We start from the raw sequence: 25,231 nt of genomic DNA on the forward strand, positions 1-25,231 counted from the left end.
ATGTTTTTCAAATGAAAACCAACCATTCAACTGTACATTTTGAAGCAGATGATTTTTTTTAAAATTTTAATGCTGCCAAATCGAAATTTAAACAAGTAGTTTTTAAGTTATTTAATTTTGTGCACTGAGGATAATTTTTTTTTACTAGAATTATATCTTTTGCAACAACACAATTAAATCAACCATGTAAAATAATACAAGTTTACAATAGATAATATTAAGTTATCAAAAAAAAATATCTACCACCTTTAAGCGATGATTGCGATGATGATACAGAGTTACATTATATATTTTAGAAAAACAAAAAAAGATAAGATATTCATAGAAAAATTTTTAAAAATGAAAGATAAATAGATCCAAAATAATAATATTCTATGATTGGAAGATTTAGGGACTATAATGATTATAAAATTAATAGTAAGCACTAATTTCTAATTAATATTAATCTATCAACAATTTATAATTTCTAAAAATTGTCATATAATAAATACCTGATCCAACATTTTTTTATTTATTCTATATTTTTATAAAACCATTTTTAAGGACTTTAATTCGTAGTATCTATGTCCTATATACATTTGAATAACCCACAAACTACTGATTCAAGTTATGATTTAGTTATGTCGACTTTTTCAAAAATATCTGGAGATTAATAGTTGACAACAAAAAAGGAGAGGTCTCATTAGAAAAAGTTTGTATCACCTTAGGAGACTTATTCAATGGTATAAAAAATCGAATCAATTAAAAATATATTCTTTGAGTATACTTAAAAATTCCAAAATATTGGGAAATCACTCTGTATATTCCAGGGCATACTTTTTACCAAAAAACACTCGTTAATTAAAAATCTACTAACGTTTTTTGAAAATATTCCTTAACATAATTTTAATTTTTAAGTCATTACAAAGAAACAAACAGATAAAAATTATATTTTTTTTTAATGTTATTGAATTTTCATAAAGATATACATTTATATTCCTTATTGAAAAGCAGAATGTTTTTCGGAGTTCTTCGATTTAAAAAAAAATTCGGTTTTGGACCGTTTTTTGTATGAATAATTATAAGTATTTAACACTTATATGAGCGACGTGGAACAGTACAGTAGTACTCCACAAAATACTCCGCTCATCTAAACTTAAAATACTTTTGACTAATTAATATGACTAATCAAAAATTTGATATTTATACATCAACATATTTAGAGTAATATTCTACTTTGGCATATAAAATTAAAAACATACCTAAGCGGTAAAACTTAAATAATAACAATAAAAAGTTGCAATAATTATAATTTTCTTTTCAAAAATGTCAATGTGCCACGACTTAAATTTATGAAAAAATATATAAGATTTCCAATATCGTTTATTGTTTTGACTTAAATAATTCACCTGGTTCCGCATATTATATTATGTATCATGTGCTGTGTGTGTGTGGTGTATTTTATTATTTGCATACCTTTCCGGTAAAGCTCATGCTTATATAGTTATAAATTTATAATATATTATATTATTATATAATTGTGGGTACGTACTCCAATTAAATACATTTTGTGGTGCGGTGACTACACTCAGTTGCGCACTCACTCTGAGTGTACGCACCGGCCGGCGTTGCTAGCTCCTTTGATTGGTGACTGCCCGGGATTTTTAGCAACAAGATCCTTGCCACACATACAAATACGTGTTTCGAACCAACCACACCCCCCAAAAAACAGCTAATGACCATAGTTGCCGGTCTATAGATCAGTAAAAAAAAAAAAAAAATGAATACATTGCCTATATAGATACGTGTACTCTAATGACGCAAAACAATGAGAGCGACATTACTATTAATTCCGTACACCATCGAATATAATACACAACAACAATGCGTCAAGTTTGCGTGATGGGACGGCGTAAGAAAAAAAACCGTACCTAAGCGCGGTTGACCGTGAAATTGCTGCACAAACGAGAGCTGCGACGCACACGGGTCCACACGCCGTCTGTTGGCCGGGCACAGTTAAACCACAGGACCCACACACCCACACCCACACCCACCCACGACCCACCGCGTTATTTATTATTCCGGTCACCTTTAGAACTTAATTAACTTTTCTGTATAATGCGCGGCGTGTGCCGTATAGCATATTGCTGTTATGATACAGGTATTTTATATTGTATTATTTGCTTATTTTCACTCACCATGATTATTGAATTGGTTCACAGAATTGGCGTTCGGGTCGACTTCTTTGCCCGTCTGCTGTGGGTTACCGCTCACTATGATAACGCCTGCAACACCATAACACGTTTACACTTAATTACTATGTTTCATGATAATATTATTATAATATGAACCTGACTACCTATTATTATTATTATTATTATTATTATTATTATGGTTGACATAATAGGGTACTGGTTAACATTTTTTACCAAACACAAAATTAAAACAATAATAGTGTTTGAATAATTCGCATTCTTACACTATTAATATAATAAGAACAACAATATTATTTATAATATACCTAATAACAAACATCTGAAATAAATGCGTAAGAATATACACATTATGCATTAATGCTCTTAATTACTCTATAATTATTAAATTCAATATTATTTGTGTCGTAATGTATATTATTATTTTTTTAGGTCGAGTTTGAATTGTTTGAATAATATCTATATCAGATATATTTCTATATTCACTAATATATATTTCATTTTATAGAAACCGCAGTTTTTATAACTTTGAAAACATTAAAACTTAAAATAATTTTATTAAAAATATGTACATGAACACTATTATTTTACTCATTCTTCCAGGAATCGTACCAATTTTCCAAAAATTTCAGAAAAAAATTAATCGGATTATTATATTCTATCTGCACGCCAATGTATTTCATGGTTCTAAAATTAAACTTAAATACTAAGCAGTAAAAATTGAAATGTTCATCATTAATTCCGATGATTTATTACCAACATATGGATAGTATCAATGTAATTATAAGGATCAATTAGATCATTTATATAATATGACAACGATTGTCATTGCATTTAACTACATTTTATTGCATATCTACTCGTAGGGCACTATCAGTAATATACCTATACAGTATACATATACAGTATACATATTATTTCCTTGTAAGTAATATGAATATCATTTTTACACCAACATATCGTCTCTTAAAATTCATAAGGAAGTTAATAAAAAAACTCGATGAAAGGTGGACGAGTTTAAACGACCGTAAACCTTAAACTATTCAATAAGGGTCATACGGTGCTGTTTCAATAGCTGCTGCTGTTTGAAAAATGGGTTTTTTTCATCTACCGAAGTTATTTTTCTTTTTCCTTAAGTCGTTTATTTTTTTTTATATGTATTGTTGTGTATGATATCTGAACGAATCGCACGTAATACGATTGTTATTTGAGAACAAAATATTATTATACTTCATAAGGAAACATTTTACAAGTGCCTACGAGTTCTAGTTAAGATTTTTATTTGTTCTAATGAAGAACTTGATTTACAATGAAACAATAATATAATAGTAATATGCATAAACAAAAATATTACACATACCTAACATAAACTGTTAGATGAGCTTTTTTGTTAGAGATTTTACATTACAGCATTAGAGTGGCTTATAACTTTAGGCTTTATTATATGACATTATTATTTCTGTAGACAGTTTTATGTATATTTACACTAGTATATATTCAGTGACACAAAATTGAGTGTCTTGTGAGAGCAAAGTCATGGCCGTACCAAAAAAAAATTCCTTAATACAAGCCCTCTCATAAAATACATAAGCGATAAATTACACACCTATTACCTAAATATACTTAATATACTTAATACATTTCAACTGACGGTTTTCGACTGGTTTATTACAGCTCCGGAGGGAGGTTTTGCGGGGCCCGGGGTAAATTTTTTTCGTGAGACCAAGAAACCTTTTTTCGTAAGGCAAAAAAAATTTTCTAGCACGTCCTAATACTTAGGTCCTCGTAAGAATTTTTTCAATATTTATTAAAATAAAAAAAGTGCAAATTCAATGTTTAGGTACACCAAATACACTAAATACAAGAGTTGCACAAAAATCAAAAGAGAAATTCAAGGTTTTAACATCAAAACTGTTTTGGACGTCGCCGTCGCTCGTTGGCATTATGATTAATTTTAACTCTCACTCGTTTATTATAGGTATTCCAATAATTTTATTGAAAACCCACAAGCCACCACTGCACACGTGGCTTGTATTTTTAATTTGAAAAACAAAATTATAGGCTTAATCAAATGCCACGAAAATCGCGGGGCCCAGGGCAGCTACCCTTTCTGTCCTGCTCTCCCGCCGGCGATGGGTTTATACTATAAAATAGAGGTACCAGTAACGAGCAAACAATATTAGAGCATTGAAGCACCAACCTCCCCGCGATAATTTTTCCTGTTTTGGACACTGCGTTTATAATTTGTGTTAAATATATTATATTTAATCCTTAGAAATTGGTGATATACACAATTGTTTTATATTCCAAGGACCTCGTACCATTATTTGTCCCAAGAGGGTCAACAAATCCTATGCTGCGGCAATGCTTAAACATGTTTAACACGTGGTCGGGCGTATATAGGTATCTCTAATCAATGAAATTTGTCGATCTTCCTATAGTATAAAATATTAATACAAAAATGTATGATTTATCGATGCATAAATAGAATACAGAACCATAATTTGTCAAACATTTAAAACAGTTTCAATGTCATAAATTAATCGATAACAAGCGTGAAAAAACGTGAAAAAATAATACATCAAAAATTATTAGCTTGTACAAGGCTTTTAATTAAAATATGTTCCGAACGTGTGTGCGTGTTTTATTTATGGTTCGACAAAATCGATAAACAAAGATCGCACACGCATCGACGAAGCTTAATACACGGCGAATGCAATTACTGTAGCATGGTTATTGGCAGGCTATACATAAAATTATGATTATGTTTAATATTTTACATACTCGGTTAGAACGAATTTTTGTAATTGTAATTTATTTTACACGCGGTTATAATAGTAATTTCGCTTTTGTCGTCGTCGTCGTCGTCGTCGGAGCAAAAAATACACGAAAAAAGTGCGTAGGTGTACGTATACTATTGTCAGTTGTCACAACGGCACTCGTATAAAAAAATACGGGTTTGCGTCGTTAAAATATTTTTGAAAATAATATATTATAATACGCTCATAATTTACGACCGACTATATTGCGCGGCAGTATAATAATATATTATATATATACCTAGTTTATCTCTGATAGGAATCACTGTGTGTATAATAATTTATATATATGATATTAGAAAGCCGATAACGTTTTCGTGAAAATAAAAAATGAAATCGACTTCCCGATAAAAAAAAAAAAAACAATAAAATACAATACAAAATAATACCAAAAGTCGAATTTCTTTTCGAGACGCGTTCTCGGCCAACAGGACAAGTCAATAAATCCGAATACGAACTCTCAAATAACGTGCGTGGGTGTGTGCGTACGGCAACTATTATATTATTATATGACCCGCAGATAATAATATAATAGAAATATATAGAGAACAACGACGCCCGACGTCACATGTGTTGGCTGATGATGATGCACGGCGGCGAGACCGACCCCGCGGGGTTTATATTGCCGAATGTTATTATATTATTATGGAGGATAAATCCGAATAGCCAAACGCGGTAGCAGCGGTGGAAAGGAAAGATGCGGCCCCGTGTATGGTTGGGAAGAACGATAGGAAATTATTGAAAAAAAAACGGAGAGGATAAAGAACATACGAAAGTCTTATGATATATACAATAATATTATTATGGTTACAGTCTCTCTCTCTCTCTCTCTCTCTCCCTCTCTCTCTCTTTCGTCAGTCGTCTATACCACGATAGCGGTAAGCGGTTTCCGCCTATCGCACGTGTATATGTGTAAGAGTACACACCGGCACCAGTCCGGAGAAGATGCTGCGAAAACGGTCGTTTTATGGAAATGCATATGGAATAATATAACGCCGTAAATCTTCGGATGATAACACTGTGTGTGCGTATGCCTGTGTGTGTGTGTGTGTGTGTGTGTGTGTGTGTGTGTGTGTGTGTGTGTGTGTGTGTGTGTGTGTGTGTCGATACGATTGCCCGGCCCTTCTTTATATATATTTTATGCGCCTCATGCTCCAAACGGGAGGATAAAGCTTCTTATCGATGACTGCAGCGCCCCGCTCACAAAACAATACTGCCCGCGCTGCAGCAGCTGCAGGCGGCGACCCTGGGGGGAGGGGGGGAGTAACCACAAAGTCCGAAATTATTTTAGTTGGGAGGACGATTCGTATAATATGTATCCTATAATCTACACGCATAACGTCATCGTGTAAAATCGAGCCGTATGGCTACACTATATTAAATATGTATATGTATATAATATGTACTAGTCACTAGAACGATTCAAAATAATAATAATAATAACTATAACAATAATAATAGAACAAATCGGAGGCATGATTTTGATCTTAATCGCTTTACATACTATGTACATGTAGAATAAACGAATGACAAAATGTAAAAGCTTTGATGATACTGATTTGAGTAACATCTGCAGGCGTGCAAATATTATATAAACTTGAACCGTTTATCTCCTCCAGTGGCTCCAGCTAAAAATATTATTGCAACATACTAAATAATAATCATAAAGGTACGAAAAGAGCATGTTACAATACATCATATCGACTAAAATGCATTTACTCATTTTCTATTATTAATTGCTGACTATTTTACTTCATATTACTCCAATCTGGTTATCGATCACCAGAACTACATTATGTGCAACAATCAACGTAAGAGAAACGAAAAAATCAAAACGAAAATTATTGTTGAATTTCATTTCAAGTGAGCGTATTCTAAAAACTTTTGCAACACCACCTTTGTATAGTCACTACAATTAAAAACGTTAAAAAGGTATAATGTTACAGAAGAACTATTATTTATTATGAGTTTAAATTAAAAACACGTAAAAAAAACTTTATGTACGCAGGTTATAAGTCATAAATATCCATGTACGTCATAACAATATAAAGTATAAAAAAGAAATTATACTTAAAAAGCAAAAATACAATTTCATAGAGAACCATGCATTATAATATTATATGCAGTCTACCGGTTATTAGTACGTACTACATAGTATCAGACACTATTATGTTCAAAAAAATCCGCGACATCAGAATTTCTTAAAACACTATTATACTGAGTGATTTTTTTTTAACAGTTAACACTAATTATCTCAACAATTATTAACGATATTAATACACAATATTTTAGAAAAACAATCATTTTTTTTAGTATACATACTATTATAATTTTTTATGTTTTTGAAAGACAAAATAAAATTTTTATTTCGTATTCTGTAGCAAATTATTATGCCAAGAAATTTGACATATATAAATAGAATTTGGAACGAGAAGTTAATATTAGTTATACTTATAAGTATTAAATGCAGTTCGGCGTTGACCCTCTTCATGGTTACATCACGTGTCGTTTAAGTAGTTCGTTTTATAAATTTATATCTATGAGTGGGGTCTCTATATATTTTCGACATGAGTAATGTGGCCTTATCACCCTCATCAAATCATCAAATCTAAACACACACTACCATCATCACCAAATTCACCAATTCACAAATGGAAAAAAACCAAATCAGAAAGCCAATTCATCGCGTGGACGACCAATGAGGACAATGTGGTTAAACTCGAAACCTAGTGTAGGTATTGTATCCAATTATCTTCCTTAAGCAGTCAAGCTATTCTGAATAAGCTAATTTTCAACCCTCCAGCTCCGCCAATCTATACCAAAAGCATTAATAACTACATTCGAAAAGACAACCGTGGTACTAACCGTTTCTCAAGTAAGTAACTATACCTTGATTCCTGATTAGATTTCCTAATCCACATGGACACCTAAATTATAATACTATTCTTGATCACTTGATCTCTAAAACGCCATCATTCCCTTCTATCCTCGTACGGCTTTACCAGGATATTTATCAGAAACCTGCACCCCTGGCATTTCTAGGCTTGCCTGTCCTGACCAAATTATTTTAATGTCTCAGTAGTTTCTAACTTCAATAAAAATAATGTATTACCTATCAGTGCATCGCTATCTAAATAAATAAATTTCGTATCTTACTAGGTTGATTAATCCCTTAATCCCTCCCATTCTCTCCTTGCTGCTGCATTACACAAACAATATATTACATAGTATATTATTATCTCTTTCTCATTACTTTTTTTAGTAATTATTTACATCATCACTCAATAAAATACGTTATTTTTCTACCTGTTTACGCAGGATTAAATGGTCTTTTATATGTATATTAACATCTCACATTTTAATACTATCTCATTTATTGGTAGCGGTGTCGTATGCTATCTACGCACTGAATACTAGTGTCGTATGCTATCTACAGATACCTTATCGGGTAGGGGTGTCGTATGCTATCTACAAATATTTATCTACACTCTATAAAGTACAAAGTTAAATCCCACGGGTTTTTAACGATTAGTTGTGTCTGTGAATTATTCGCGTGTGTTTGTCATTTGTATTGCGTTCAAAATGTCTTCAATTGGTGATTTATATAGACATATTATTTATACCGATGATACTTGTGTGAATTTTTTAAAACAAAAAGGTGTCTTACCTAAACAAGAATTTTGTGAAAAAATGAATAATGTTAGCAATAAAGTGTGTGGTGGCGTTCTCAAGGAATGTTATAAAAATAGCCGCAAACGAGATTCCGATGGGCAATTTGTGAAAACAAAATACTTACGTTGCCAAACACGTGGTTGTCAAACCTATCAGTCCATTCGTAAAAAAAATCCGTTTTTTACCTATGTCGATATTAATGGAAAATGTAATAGCGGATTAAGTTTATGCCAGATAGTAGAGCTCGTATGGTATTGGGCACATGGTATGCAAGTAATTCAAACTATGAAATTTACAGGCAGAAGTCAACACACTGTGTCGGATTGGTACAATCTTTGCCGTGATATTTGTGTTGACCAATTTGAAAAACGTACGAAAATGGGTGGTGTAGGATTCGTAGTGCAAATAGACGAATCTTTATTTCAAGGCAAGCGGAAGTATAACCGTGGTCGCCTACGTCTAGGAGATCGTCGACCTAGAGAAGAAATTGTAGAATCAGGATCTAGCAGTTCTGATACTGATACTGAAATAACTAATCGGAATTACGGTGTACGCGTACAGGGGCCGTGGGTGTTTGGAATGTGTTGTAGACGTGATAATATAGTAGAACGTCGATTGTTTATCGTTCAAAAAAGAGACCGCGCCACTTTGCTTCCAATTATTAAAAGAGAAATTGAGCCAGGGACGACCATTTTTTCAGATGAATGGAAAGCTTACAGTTGTTTAAACGATCATGGCTATATCCACAATACCGTAAATCATAAAATTAATTTCCTTGATCCACAAACAGGAGCTGAAACTCAAACTATGGAATGTTATTGGCGACATATAAAGGTGAAATATGGTATAAAATCGCATGGTGCCACTAATTTGCTGGAAAGGCAGCTTAAAGAAGAATGGTGGCGCTCCATAAACACAACAAATACGTTCGAAACATTTTTTATTGATATGAAAAATACTTTTCAACTTTAATTAAGAACATTCATTGACAATCTTCATTTATTTATGAAGTGCTCCGGTTTAAAACGAAGTAGATAGCATACGACATAATTTATACGTAAATAGCAATGTGTAGATAACATTCAGTGCGTAGATAGCATACGACACCGCTACCCATTTATTTTACTCCCAATTTAATAAGTTAAATTAAAAGTTTTTAAAGCAATATTGCTTGTTATAATTGAATCAATCAATATGTATTTATTTTATTTTTTTATACGCCTAATATAATATGTTAAAACTATGCTGAAACTAATAGTTCTTAACAAGTCTATTTATTTAAAAATTAGCAAAGAATTTAATATTTTTCTGGTTACGTCTGAGCCCCTTTCCACGGAAACAATCCTCTCAACTAAACTTCTATTTTTGCATTTTTCACGTTTTAAGTCCTTTTTTATTATAAATATTGCTTCAATAATTCTAAACCCTGGTTTAACTTATTAACTACTGGTTCAAAATTCAATTTTAATACATTCAAATTATCAGAAACATAATACGAGTACCGGTAAGTACGGTAAGGTAGGTTTAAGAATATGAATTAAAAAATGTATGAAGAGTTTTTAAAAAGTTAAAACTTATAAAAATGAAACAATAAAATCATAAAACAGTAATAAATATATTTTTTTTATAATAACGAGTGTTTATTGTTAAAAGCAGGACGATTACCCTTTTTATTATTTTCACTTATATTTCGCTAAAATTCCCTAAACCATTTTTAATTAAGCATGACTGCATATAGTCTGTGGTATACGATTTTATGTTCAGTTATGTACGTTAAATGAATAACGAGCGCAGTGTTATTATAATTTCACGGAAATACAACTCAATACACAAAAGTTGTACTCTATTTTCAAAATTTTATTAACTTGTTCCTTGAAACTTGGCATTATTACTTGATATACTTTTAATATATTTATTGATTAAAATCGTTCGAAGACATCCTTATATGAATGACTTAACTTTGTTGTTACAAACTTAGTAAGCAATATTTATTCTTTTTGATATACAATACATATTAAAATGAAAAAATAATAATAATTTGCATTTTTAATTTAACATTAAAAAAGAGGTGTATTTTTTATATCACTTGGTTTATAACCAATTTTTGATAATAATACAGATATGTTACACAAATAAGTAGGTATTAAATAGAAACAGAAATGTGTAGTGTATTAAACAATATTACAAAACATCTTTTGTGACTCGGCATGGCACGTTAGCTGCTGCCTGCTGCCAGTCGCGGAATGCGACTGTGGGAGTAAGTAACGGCCACAGCTACTAGCTTCCGGATGGGTGACCACCCGGGTTCTCATAGTAGTTAAAAACATTGCCACATATACACGTGTTTGCCACTTACCGTAACAACCGTAACAACCGTAACAATCGTAAAAAAACAACCTACCGTACCAACCTTACCCCTACAACAGCTAATGGCCTTAGTCGCCGGGCTTAAGTTCAATAATAAAAAAAAAAACATTTTATTTCTTCAACATACGATGATACCTATAGTCAATAATAATATTATGTTCCTAGATTAAACAGTAGGTAATCCAAATATAAACAAATAGTTAATTGTTTTTTTTACACGTAAACAATTAACTTAATTTAAAGACTAAAGAGATCATTTTATTAGTATCTCATGCTATGAATCAATCAACTTCAAAAAGTGTTTAATAATTAATCATTTAATAACACATTTGTGATGTAAATTCGATTTCAAGTTATATTATTAATCATTGAACTCGAACTTATTTATTTAAACTTTGGTAAAATCAGAGTTATGATAATAATTTTCATAGTTATTATGGCTTTCGATGGAGCTATTTACACTAAATACAAATGTTGGGTTAAATAATCCCAACTAAATATAATTTTAATTTAAAAAAGTTATTTGACGTTTAAATCCAGTTTGGTCAAAATTAATACTCCTTAACTCTCTATTAAAATAAATTGCACCTATGTTATTTCAAAAAAGTTCAATTTCTTTAAGTGCAATCGTTCAAGAATCATGTACATTAATAAGTTTTTTGAAGGAGAAATCATTAGTTTACATAAATTGTCCAATATCATCATAAATTCTAGTTAAATTTAAGTACAAATACTCATAAAAATGTAATATGGCTTTACTCTAATTTTTTTCTATCTCTGCAGTATGAACAATGTGTGATGGTCGTTGTACTAAATAAGGAGATGGTACTTTTATGTTTTGTATTTTTAATTCTGGATATATTTCCAATGTAAATACGTAAAGACAAATATCAATGTTAACGGTCTTATAATATAATGTATACACGACATTTTAAGCACTACTTTAATCAATCTCCCGTTGTTTTTTGTATATTCATAAAAACTACGTTCAGAATAAAAAAAGTAGAAAATTATAAAATTTACCATTGTAATTTATTGTGTTTGCATCATATGTTTCAACTGAAACGGAAAACGAAAGAAAGACAGACTAATTTTAACCCGGGTGAAGTACATAATCTTACAGAAGATCGTTTGATGCGATCGGGTGGAGCTGTCGATTTTATCGTCAATAATTATAATAGATCATTAACGCATATATAGTGTGCGCCTCTGGCGTTAAGTGTACTACGTTAATTACGACAGCTAGACATTGGACAAATACAAGCACACGCCGTACTCGTAGTACAGATACTCGGGCAATCACGGTTTGTCGGACCGACAGTCGACACCGACAAAATGTCAATATTAAAATTGAATACTACCAATGAACCAATGATGGCCAACACGTTTTGTCCGGTTTGAAACGTCTAGATCAAAGGTTCTTGAAATTTTTTGAACATGGACCTCGAATGGAAGACTTTTAAAAATCAAGGACCCCCTACCAATTTTCGTTCGAATACCTTTTTTATAAAATATCTCATGTTATTATAATCAATATTTTAATATTTATTTCATATATTACAAATCACAAAAGTAGGTATACATACAAACATACATACCTATTTTTAATTATTTTTAATGCACATAATTGTTCATAAAAATGTAATATTTTATTTTTAGAAAAAGCCGGCACGAACCCTTGGCATGAATTTCGTGGACCAGGGGGCTAAGGATCACAGTTTAAAGTACATCTAGTCTATAGGTTATCCAAACTTTCCGTTTTAAAAATCTTCTATGAGATCCTCGGGCGACGCCAGATTGCACGTACTATATTATGAACAAAATAATTTATTGTACAGTGATATTATATTTACGTAGATATGCGTCCATTCGTCAGGAGAGTGAAAACTATGATTCCAGCACCAGAATCCCCAACCCCCCGCCACCCGTAATTGATTTCCAGCAACGACCTCGATGTGAGGCAACGATCTTTGAAACTAATCCTCACACAAAATAATGGATGTGATTTTATTAACCCATGTCCCATATTATATATTGATCTACACCATTAGGTTACACTTATAATATACAAATCATACATTAATTTCGTCGAACGCGACCCATTTGACGACAAATGTTTATAATATCAAGTCCATCACATCGTACTGTACATCCGTCATCGACATAAGCAACCGAACGAAACGTTATGCATAATATAATATAGAGAATAGAGATAGTCTAAGGAAAGGGGAAAAAGAGAGTTTTTGTATCGCGTCCGTCGAGCCCAAAACGTTTTTGTTGCCAAGTTTTCCAGATAAAAATATTTCCGTACACACGTCTTGTTCGGGAAAACCACTATACCATAGTAATCCGGCACACTTCGAGCGTATGGCGCATAATATATATAGGTATATAAAGTGATCACTATATAGGTACCTACTCTGCATATATTATCTATAAATATATATATATATATATATATATATATATATACATAATATATCATATGTTATTTATTATACAATACCTAACAATATAGATATATTGTACACTCGCGTGTATTTGAACGTACCACGTTAACATCTATGGAGGTGAATTGAAAGAATATAATATGTTTGTTGGGGAGGGGGGGAAATCGCTCGTCGTTCGCCGCCCCGGATTGATGCGTTAAAGTGGTGCACATCCAGCAGAGTATATACACTCGCACCCAGACTGGCTGTGCGTACTGCATAATACATGCATTATGTATACGCTGTAGTCGCCTAATGGAACACATCGCCCAAAGTGGCCCTGGTGGAGGTAGGAAAAGGGATGATGAAGGAATAACGAAAAAACAGCGTATCCACCGCGAAACATCATTCGTCAAACGACTCGACCGCGGTGTGGAGCGATGAGGTGTTGATGGGTGTTAAGGTTAGGAGTTGAGGGAGGGCAGGAGTAAAAGCGAACGGACGTCAACGTGACCGGAAAATTCTGTGGTGTTCTTAAAAATATATAATATATATTTATACAATATATGTATGTATATGCCGCGACAAGAGGGGAAGGAAAAAATCTGTTCTCTTCTTTTCAGTATAACGTACTTAACTAGAGTGCACTTCGTCGAAGTGAATAAATACTATGGCGCCCCGTATAGCAGTGTATATTTACGTATATTATACAACAATATGTGGTATGATAAAATATGATAATAGGCTTACAAAAAAACGTCGGCGCGTTTAATTTTTACCACCACTGTGAGTCGGTGCACATTTCCGGAGTGATACGGAAAACACGTAAAGAAAATAAAACACGATAGACTGCCGTGGACCATATAAAATGTCGATGTTGTATTATTATTATTATCGTTTAAAAGACTTTTATCTCGACACGACAGAAAACGAGTCTGCACATCGAAAATTTCCGATCCCTTATCTGATAATGTTATAATAATTTATAACGATGATGTATGGGAACTGGTATATTATAATATCAAATATGTTAACTATATTCCATGACCCATGCATACAATTTAATGTGATAATATGTATCACGTTATTGCTGTGTAATAATATGGTAATATAATAGTATAAATAGTAAATTATTATCATCATTATTATTATTATTATTATTATTATTATTATTATTATTATTATTGCAAAATGCGCGTTACGAGGTTATTCTTATTTTGTTTTGCTCCATTGATACATTTTAATCAGATCGGACTATAAGTTTAGTGTTCTGCTACATATATGTATTATGTACTGTTGTACTATACGCAATATAGGAATTCGTCCGTAACGAATAATAATAATACGGTTACGTACTTAGATACGTACGAATCCTAAACACTATTAAAACACTCGGATGGTCGAGAACCGTAGCACATGATTTATATGGAGTCTCACGGGCAATGCGTATTATACAACATAATATGTTTATCGTACAAATACAAACAAAAACTACCTATAGTTTCATCAATATGTACATAATTTAGAGAATATATCATAACACCTAGCAAAAAAAATGCTATTGAGTTTAACTGTTTAGTTCGATACTACTACAGATGTGAAAATACTAACGGAAACAGGGAAAATTGGTTACTTTCTTCTAATATGTAGCTTATGCATCGGAAATGTGTAAAACAAAATAATGATGCATAAGAAAAAGCGGTTACCCCAAGGCCCAAGTAGACCGTATTACACGGTTCTTTATACTCGAAATAAAAAATAACACATTCAAATATTGTTTGGTTCATAGTTTAATTGATATCGTTAAGGTTTAACGATGTCTGTGGAAATTAATTTATTCCCAATCATAAATTATGTGATATCTTTAAAATTAAATTTACCTAGGTATCTAACTTTTTATTAAAATAAAATATATCGTTATCTTTATTTGAATTATTAAATGTTATAAATGTATGATATAAACCAATATATGAGTGTTAAAAAATATAAGCACAATGATAAATGTATGAATAATAATAATTTGCAAAATTATTTTTAATTATTTTGGATTACAAATACGATTTATCTGACAAATTCTTAGAGACCTATGAAAATTTTAATGTACGTGTATAATTTGGTTATAAGAATAAATGGGTTTTCACCATCGGGTATTCTTCCAAATTGATATTACTCGGGAGTAGCTTGTCTGTTCCACTTACTCGACAATCATCAATACTGAAATACATAACATTGAAAATTTTAAATGAAACATTGAACCGCACTAACCCTAAGTGGATCTATTTTTGTTTTAATAAGATCTTAATTTATACGAAGAATTTCAACACATTACCAATTTCCAAAACTGAAAGCATAAATCACGTCTAGATTTACGTAGAAATAGGAATCGACATCAATATTTTATTTTATTTGAATAAGTTGAGTTATGATAATAGTTATAATATAATATTTGTATTTGCACAGCAGATGAAAGCAAATAAATATGCATTCGAATTATTAGAATGTTGCAGGCTGAATTGAAGTACTTTTACAATGGACAAGATTCTTTTTAATTAAGAGTAAAAAAACAACTTGAAAAAAGCATATAATACTTCCACGATATTTATTTATAGACACTATACACTTACTCAGTAATATAAATTTAGGTTATATAATTTTTTTTTAAACTCGAATACATTTTTAAGAATACCTGCCTATATAATATATACATGTCTTGCACATATTATATTGCTTGGCAAGCCTATTTGGTTTTTGGGACATCAATTTTCTAATGAAATATGTGCACATTTCACCAATTTTTATACTCAATATGCTAATAACTATACGATGGATTTTATTTAAAAATGTAGGTACCTATTTTACGTAATTTCGTCAAAATGGTATGCAATTATTTTATAATTAGATCGAATAAGTATATAATCACCATGCGAAATTTAAGACTTAAATAACTTAATTTTTATAATAATTATATCACAATATGTGCAAACGAACAAAAGTTTTAGATTTGATTGATCATCGAGGACAGATTTTCTTACATTACATTAATACAGAACAACGTGACAACTTAGAACATTGACAATAATATACTGGCTTACAAAACATTATGATTTACGACACGTGTATTGGACGTTAGTAATATGTATAAATTGTATCAAAAAGTTTAAGAAATATCGATAATAATACTTATTGGGGAATATGTACTTTGTACACCTAATATTATGTTAATATCCTCAAAGTATCGATACATCGTGTACAATTATTGTTATGCTGCACATGAGTATTCCATTATATTTGAATCGTATTACGACTTACGAGACGTACAATCTAACCAATATAATTTATATTTTGCCCTACATTCAGCATCAAATCAAATGCAATATGCATATTGCATAATATATATATACGATTGTTGCGATTGTTTTATTACGACGATCGAACAGCAAGACACATCATTTCTTAATACATTTTATGTATATATATATATATGTGTAACATAGAATGTATATTGAAGCCAAACGTTTTTCAAACATATTAGTTTTCGGTCGGCGCACGTTAGCGAGAAATGATGTAATATTGCGTCCTGCGAAAAAAATATTATATAGACAATGTCTGACAAAAACACCGTTATAACATGTATAGTAATATATTATATACATGCGCATGCGTATATGTGGTAAAACGGCGAAAAACGGAAACGATGACACACGACTTACTACTCGACGACGATGAAAACGAGGTACCTACGCGCTAGTGTGAGAGTGGGGTGAGGGGTGTTTGGAAAGAAAAAAATTACGATAGTTTATCCTGTATAATGCATAATCCGAATGACTGGGTTCTTTTCGCTTGGCCTAGCTATAGCCCTACCACCACAGCCGCCGCCACTTCCCGCATTGGATATTGTAGCGATGTTTTATCGTCATAATAAAAACAATGGCTTTGTCGAGGGACGTCGTGGAAAAAAAATAGTTCGCTTGTGGTAGGTTGGTGAGGGAGTTGCGGGTGGGGGTGTGCGCAGGAGGGAATGGAGAGATATGTAATAAGGAAACCTCTTGGAAAAGATTACAAGGCTCTCCGCCACCACGCCGTCGACAACTACCCTGTTCTTATATACGCGGCGGCGGCGGCGGCGGCGGCGGCAGCTAACGATAGACCCGTGCGGCAAACGTAAACAAATTGTTGCAGCCACACACACTCACTATCTGAGCATTCTGAGCAATACGCGTATATTCGTTTTTCGCTGGCGGACAAATTACATTGTAAAGAAAACACTACGGTTTTTTTTTTTAAATGCAATCATTTCCATTTCTTTAAATGCGCCGCCTAAATTGGATCCTGTAAGAGTATTCAAGTGTGCGTGTATGACGTGTAATTCGAATGAAAAAAATATATACACACACATATACATTACAAAGGTTTCGTATTTTTTTTTCTTTTTAGTTCAACTTTACAAAAGATTCGAATGAAAATATGGGTGACCGATTTGATGGATGTGCACACGATTTGACGGCGTTTATTTTTTTATTTTCTAGATGTTTTATTCGGGGAACTATAGAGTGTTTGGCTTCAAGAGCTTTATGTCATCAAACTCTTTAAAAAAACTCAATATTTAAAATTCAATTTCGCTTTTCTTGGTATTTAACTCTACCAAACAATAGGGGTAATAACTGTTTTTTTTTTCATTCATGACCACAAATCATAGCCACATGCTGTGGCACAAATAAATTATAAGAAATACCACACTAAGCAATTAAAGTATAACATTTTAAATACAAACAACTAAATTACGTACCCACCTAAAATGTTTTTCATTCGATTTTATTTCGTTTCCAATAAAAATAATGAATTATTCTTTTAACAGTTAAATCATTTTTCTTACTTAAAAACCCGAAAAAAGTTATTTTATACTTTATCGGAAATATAACTTGTACATAATAACAATGGACTCAGAGTTTAACTGTTGATAAATTTACTAGAGAATATTATAGGTTATAGTGATTACTGATTAGTAAATGTATTGTTGTCTTATGAAACTTATTTCATTACTATTGGCGTATATATTTTGATACATAACAATGTTTTCCAAAGCTAAAATTATTCTAAAAAACTATTGTATAAAATAAATTATTATTCATCAAGTTTTAAAAGTTTTTATTCGTCGAAACTTTGTTATAGTTACCTACCCCCAAAGATATACTCCGCTTAGCGGTTTCTAACTTATACTCAAGATATTGACATTTCCATTAATCTATCCCAATAGTCTTCCTTTTATTTCATATATATTTAAATACCTTAGTTAATCTATATTGTGATTTAATAATTAATATTCTAACCAACTTTTTAACTAAACCAAATAAAAAGTTTTAGTCAGAATATTTTGAATTATTTATACAAAATACTTTCCTATTTAAATAAAAAAAAAACAAAAAAGAAATTCAAGCAGTAACAACAAATTTACTGTTATTAAAACACTATATACTCACATAATAGAACTTGCTAACTAAATCAACTTTTTACGACTTTTTGTAACACGAAAATCCGTTTAATTAATATATACACGTTTCTTAATAAACATTTTTAAATACTTTTTTCTTGCAGCATTGTTAATAGTTTCTAATTTATTTTTAAAAACTGAACTATTAAAAAAAAAATTATTAGTATAACAAATTATCTCTAATATGGATTTCTAATAGTATTACTAAAACTTCCAAATATGAAATAATGTATTTTAATCAGAATTCTATCAACTATATTGTAATATAAATAAACATTATATTGATATACAATGTAAAATAGCATAAAATAACATACATATTTACATAATATGGTTTTTATTTATTTTAATTAAATAAGCCTAAAAACCCCATTATTTTGGTGTTATCGCATATTTATATACATTCTTATATTTTTAATTACAATATAGCGTAACCAACATATAGCATGCTCAACCTACTTTTATTCTGTATAATAACGCATTTATTCAAATTCTGATTTTAGAATTTTAAAAATTATTATTTTTATTTTTTTACTTAAAAGTCACATTATTCCAAATAGATACTCGATGTATATGCATCAATATTATCAAAGTAATCATATATAGTATGTACTTCATAATTTACAGCAGAGAAGGGTGATTCTCATTAGAAAAAAATAAGTTTATATTACCATGCAACACTCCTTTAAATGACATAGTATATCAAAGTACTGATCAAAATATTTTAAATTAAAATCCTTAAACAGAAAATCACCAAAAATCAGAATTTGATTAAATACATGATTAAAGAAAAATAGGGGTGAGCATGCTTGGTGATTCACTCGGTATATCGTATATGGTATATGGCTCATGTGCAGACTATATATATATTATGCTCATGAACTTTTATTATTTTTATTGATTCTATACCAATGGTCAAAATATGGAAATGAACACCTCTCTCTTATTTCATATAACAGTTTTGAAAAATAAAACATTGTTAAAAACTAAAAATTTATATTTTTGAGGAAATAAAAAATTAAACATCAAGCATTTTATTTTAATACAATTATTTTAAAATTGTATACACATACTCAACTATCTAAATTGAACTTATAACTACTATTTTTTTTTTTGTAAATTCAATTTATTATAACTGCTGTGTAGTAGATTTAGAGTCTATCTGGTCATCGAATAATGTCACTATAATGAATTTGTTAAATTTCAATTCTATGATCAATCATTGGAAAACCAATTCTAAAGGAAGACAGTCTATCAGCTTCTATTTCTAAGGATATTTTATTTATATTACATTACAGTATAGGTTGAACTAGTTTTGGCCAAATGTAAAGCATATTACAATTATAACAATTTTTTTAATTTTTTTAAAGCATCGACTGCGTCGTTATTACTGGTATTACATTATTTACATAAGAAGTTCATTGAATTTGCATAACATTACATTAAATTAAATTACTAAATAATATCATATCATATATTATTATTATTAATAGGGCGTATCTTTTAATATCCTAGCATGAACATTGTTTTATCAATATTTAAAGAAAAAAAAATTTAAAGTACAACATTTTAAATGTCTATAAATATACCAATAACATCTAAAATTGTAGCATAACTAAAAAATTCTTATTTATAAATTTAGTGAACATTTCAAGTGTCTACGATTAACAGGTTAAACAATCGATGTTGACATAAAAAACAATTAATATAGGTATATATACGCTAAGCTTAGAATCTAAAACAAATCTGAATGAAGATTTATATTTAACATTTAAAAATAAGTTGAAATTTGTTTAAATAAGTATAAGTACAATTTATTTTTAATTATCTATAAATAAAATGTTGTCTTCGTTGAAAAATGTTGGTAAATAGTTATTAACATTTTCAAATAGCAACCAAATAGATAAGTGGGGCAGCTCGTAAATAATATTATTTTTCAGACAACTTAATAACAGTTCGTAGCACTATTTATAGTCGAAACACAAAACTGTTTTTGTTGCAAAATTCCATGAAACTATCAAAATTAATAAACCATTTTATATACCTACACATTAACTAAAAATTAAAATAAACAATAATTTAATGTTTAAATTGTAATGGGTTATGACTTATGACTATACGAAGTACATAATTATTACGACAATAATATTTGAATCAACCGCAAGAATAGGTTGTATATATTAATTAACATTATCAATTATCATGGACTAATTTATTGTGGCAAGGTTATTAATAATAGTTGCAGAGTTAACACATAAAAGGAGTTGTTGTCACTGCAACGAATAGACAGAACATCTCGAAAACGTTTATTCGAATAATTTATACTATTGTTAGTGTTACTGCTACGTCAGTATTCCAATTCTCTGAAGAATATGAATAAATAATAATACACATATATATTATATATTATATTACTATGTTATTATATTTGGGTGAAGGCGCCATAACAGATCACTGCGCCTAATCATATTATGATAATAATATAACCCCACACTGTAATAAAGCGCGTGACACGTGTTTTTCTTGTTCCTTAGTCCATACTACCGTTAAGCGCGCAATATATCGACAGTGATTTATGTGTGTCCATCTCACGAGCAGCGACCCCTCGGTAGACAAATTTCTAGTGGTACACAATTAACTTTTATCAGACGAGACGAGGGGGAAAAAGAAATCGTTCGAAAAGAACTGAACGACGATGCGACGACAATCAACGAACGCTCGTCGTCGTCGGCTATGACTGTGTTCGTACGCGTGGACCGGGTCCTTACAGTCTTCGTGCCCGTCACTGCCTTTGTCGCCGTCATCGCCAAAATCAATACGATCACATATATATATATATATATATAAGTCATACAACGTCCCCCTACCCATGTACATTCGAACGAAACTAATGAGTTAAACTAAACAAGCACAACTTTATTGTCCATAGTCGCGAGTCGCCGCCGCCGGTCGTTTCAATGTAGTCATTTAATCTGACTTGCACGAAAACATATACGCGCGTATAATATATATATCATATGTGTGTGTATACGAGCGAGATGAAGAGGAGGGTTAAGTGCAGAAGAAATGATCGGTTCCTCGAGTAAAACTAATGTGCATCGACAGACTACGGCCATGGCTGTCATCGTGGTGCACGCGCTATAACCGTTTTCGCTCCCCCTAGTTATTTCCGACGTCGCTCCAGAGTATATACAAACATTGTCTTATATGTTATTTTCCCCGCGTGTTTACAATATTCTTAAAACCCTAACATACCGCTGTATAAAGTATACAAGGGGGTTGAAGGTTTTATTTTTAATTTTGATTAAACCGTATATACCTACCCCGTATATGAATACTTCGTGTGTATCCCACGCGGTGTGCAGTGTGAGACACGATCTGGTGTAAACCGTACACACGACGCTGGTATCGACGTAAGGCACGACCTATGTAAATCTGTAGTACACAATATTAGTTCCATCACTTGTCTATACAAAAAACCGTCTTGTCTACGAAATGAATATTCATGGCGTTGATAATATCATCTTTCCGAGTAGTAAGTACCTAACCTAGTCCGTCGTTGGGAATATTACAGACACAAATGACGGCAATTACTTTAAGCACACAGAAACATATAAGTACATACCTCCGTTTTATACAAACGGAGGCCTAATGTTAACGATAATATTTATTAACATACTATAACAAATAATAATTTTTGGCTTATATATTTTAAGTTAATATATAAGACATTATTAATTATTATAGAACCTAGTGCTTGGAACAAATAGTACGAGCTTATAAATAAAACATACCTGCTCTGTCTTCAAAAAAAGAGTTCTTATATAAACATACTACATAAGCGAATAAAATAGATATAGTCTCTTAAAAACTGTACTTATAGTAAGGAAAACTGTTTAACAACTCGTATATATACTTTATTTCCCACCGTAAATCTAACTCTCAATAGGTCTCATCATGTTGTTATTTATTGTCTATTAGATTAACCCGAGTGCCCAACAATAATAATCCTATACGGCTGTACACAAGTGCAATTACTCGTAAGATCCATTTTATGTAATACATTATACATACTGGCATCTGATGTGACACGTTGGTTGACTGCAGTCCAGGGCCGTATTACCGCTTAGGCTGAGTAGGCTAAAGCCTAGGGCGGCAAATTTTTTTTTTGGTGTGACCCAAAAACTACGTTGAGATATTGGTAAAATATCAATGCCTAATTAGGCGGTAAATTTATTTCAGCCTACGGGCGACAAAAATCTTAATCCGGCCCTGCTGCAGTCACTAATGTGCGCTGCAGTCAAACATCGTCACAAGCTCCCGGATAGGAAACCGACAAAATGCTAATGATGACCATTTCCACTATGACAGTTATCGGTGCTGAAAGGCCAACAATAAAAAAATAAAAAATTGCACAAACATGATTTTTGGTATTTTATAGAATTACTATCTTGATGTAGAAGTTACAATTTTACATTTTTACACATAAAATCAGTAAACCTATTAGCCACCTAATATTTTTCTCATATAATTGTTAAAAAGAATAACAATTTATTTTCAAACATTTAAACTTATTTTACTACATTAGACGAAAATTAATATGTTTTAATAAACACTATTTGTGCATCGAATATTATAAACGACAACTAACAATTCAAATTTAGCTATGTGAGAAAATGGTTTTTATATATTTACATTTTACCTGAAATTAATTACAAAAATAACAACAAAAAAAAGTATTTAATCCAACTGTATAGTAATCAAACATTACACAATAAAAACAAACACGGCGTATCCATTAAAGTAGAAGTATTTATGTGGTGTCGAAAATAAAATGTTGTTAATTTTCCTAAAGAATAAAAAGTATCTTTCGATGAATCACCCTATTTGTAAAAAGCAACGATTTCGTGGATCGTTAGATAATTATCCAATGAACCGTGTCACGGATAATTTTGGTACCCTACAGGTAATACACCATAACCGTTACATTCTTCGAGCTAGTAAAAGTTCAAGATACAGGATTTTCTAGACTTTAAAGCTTAATTTAATTGCATAATGTTATTCATTCAAGCCGTAACAATATGATAATAGTTGTTTATAAGTACTTTAATTATTTAAACCCAAATAATGTTATTACAAGTATAAATTAAAATGTTAGTAAAATTAATAAATAATTAAAATATTTAGAATATTATATTAAATAATGCCTTTCGCATTACCATTATTGTCGAAAGTTACTGAAAATGCAATATAAAATGTCAATAAAATAAAATCTATATTAATTATAGTTACAGTAAATTAACAAAGAAACAAATTTGTCACAAGAATATGTTTGTAAAATTATACAATAACAACGAGTATACATTCAAAAGTATATACATAAAATATAAAATAAATAAGTTGTATAAGAACAAGCTGTAATAAATAAACATTACATATAACTTATCCCAAATGTGTGCCAAATTTCAACAGGTTAAGGCCAACAAGTATTTAAGCCCGAGTAAATATAATTTTAGCACAAAAACTCAAGTACCTACTTTAAAATGTTTAACTTCTTATGTACCTAGTACTGAGGAAGAACTGGGAATTTTTAACTTTTGACCCCCCCCCCCCCAATCCTAAGCACAAACTATATCGAATGTATTACCCAGAAACCACCCTCGAAGTGGAAATTCGAAGCATTTTTTTCTACTACCTATATAATTAGTGTCTTCAGGCAGAAAATAAAAAAACACACATCATTATAAAACCAATATATTTATCACTCCACTAGCTCAGAATCAAAAATATTCATTAGAAATTAGAAAAAGAGTTATAAAATAGTAAGTTATAACATACATAAATTATTTTTGATACATCATTGTACTTTTGATTTTATAGTAAATAGTATACTTAAAAGTAATACCTAATGGTTAATACCTATGATATTTTTTTATAATTTAATGTTTCTATAAATACATACACAGTAAAAACAATGCTAAAAAATCAGATCAAGAAACAGTTATCCTCTCCTAATGTGGCCTGCAAACTAAATGCACAGCAAATATTATATATAGAAACGGCGCACACCGCACACGCGCCTCCCTCCAACAATTGTTTCAAATAAACAAAGACTCGTGTGTACGAACTTACACAAAACGAGTAACAACAATAAAGCATCGCTGCAGTATAAAACACATAATCGAACATTGCCCAAAACATGGCACGTACCAAAAACAAATACACACACACACACACACACACACACACACACTCATGTGTATA

General features: G+C 31.0%; 2 protein-coding genes across 4 annotated transcripts in view; one reads left to right on the forward strand and one right to left on the reverse strand.

The window, feature by feature from the left end:
* The window catches only part of LOC111032364 (lachesin-like), a 103,491-nt gene that overhangs the window by 65,709 nt on the left and 12,551 nt on the right, over positions 1-25,231 (reverse strand). For all 3 annotated transcript variants that reach the window (XM_022312658.1, XM_022312657.1, XM_022312659.1), the window contains exon 3: positions 2,178-2,264. In XM_022312658.1, coding sequence (XP_022168350.1) covers positions 2,178-2,264 — 87 coding nt within the window. The remainder of the gene's footprint in view (positions 1-2,177; positions 2,265-25,231) is intronic.
* Positions 8,397-9,795, forward strand: LOC111032365. The gene has a single exon (XM_022312660.1). It carries the CDS (start codon positions 8,594-8,596, stop codon positions 9,653-9,655), a length of 1,062 nt encoding a protein of 353 aa, XP_022168352.1. The 5' UTR covers positions 8,397-8,593; the 3' UTR covers positions 9,656-9,795.

The sequence above is a fragment of the Myzus persicae genome, unplaced genomic scaffold (assembly GCF_001856785.1).
Source record: "Myzus persicae strain clone G006 unplaced genomic scaffold, MPER_G0061.0, whole genome shotgun sequence".
Lineage (NCBI taxonomy): Eukaryota > Metazoa > Arthropoda > Insecta > Hemiptera > Aphididae > Myzus > Myzus persicae.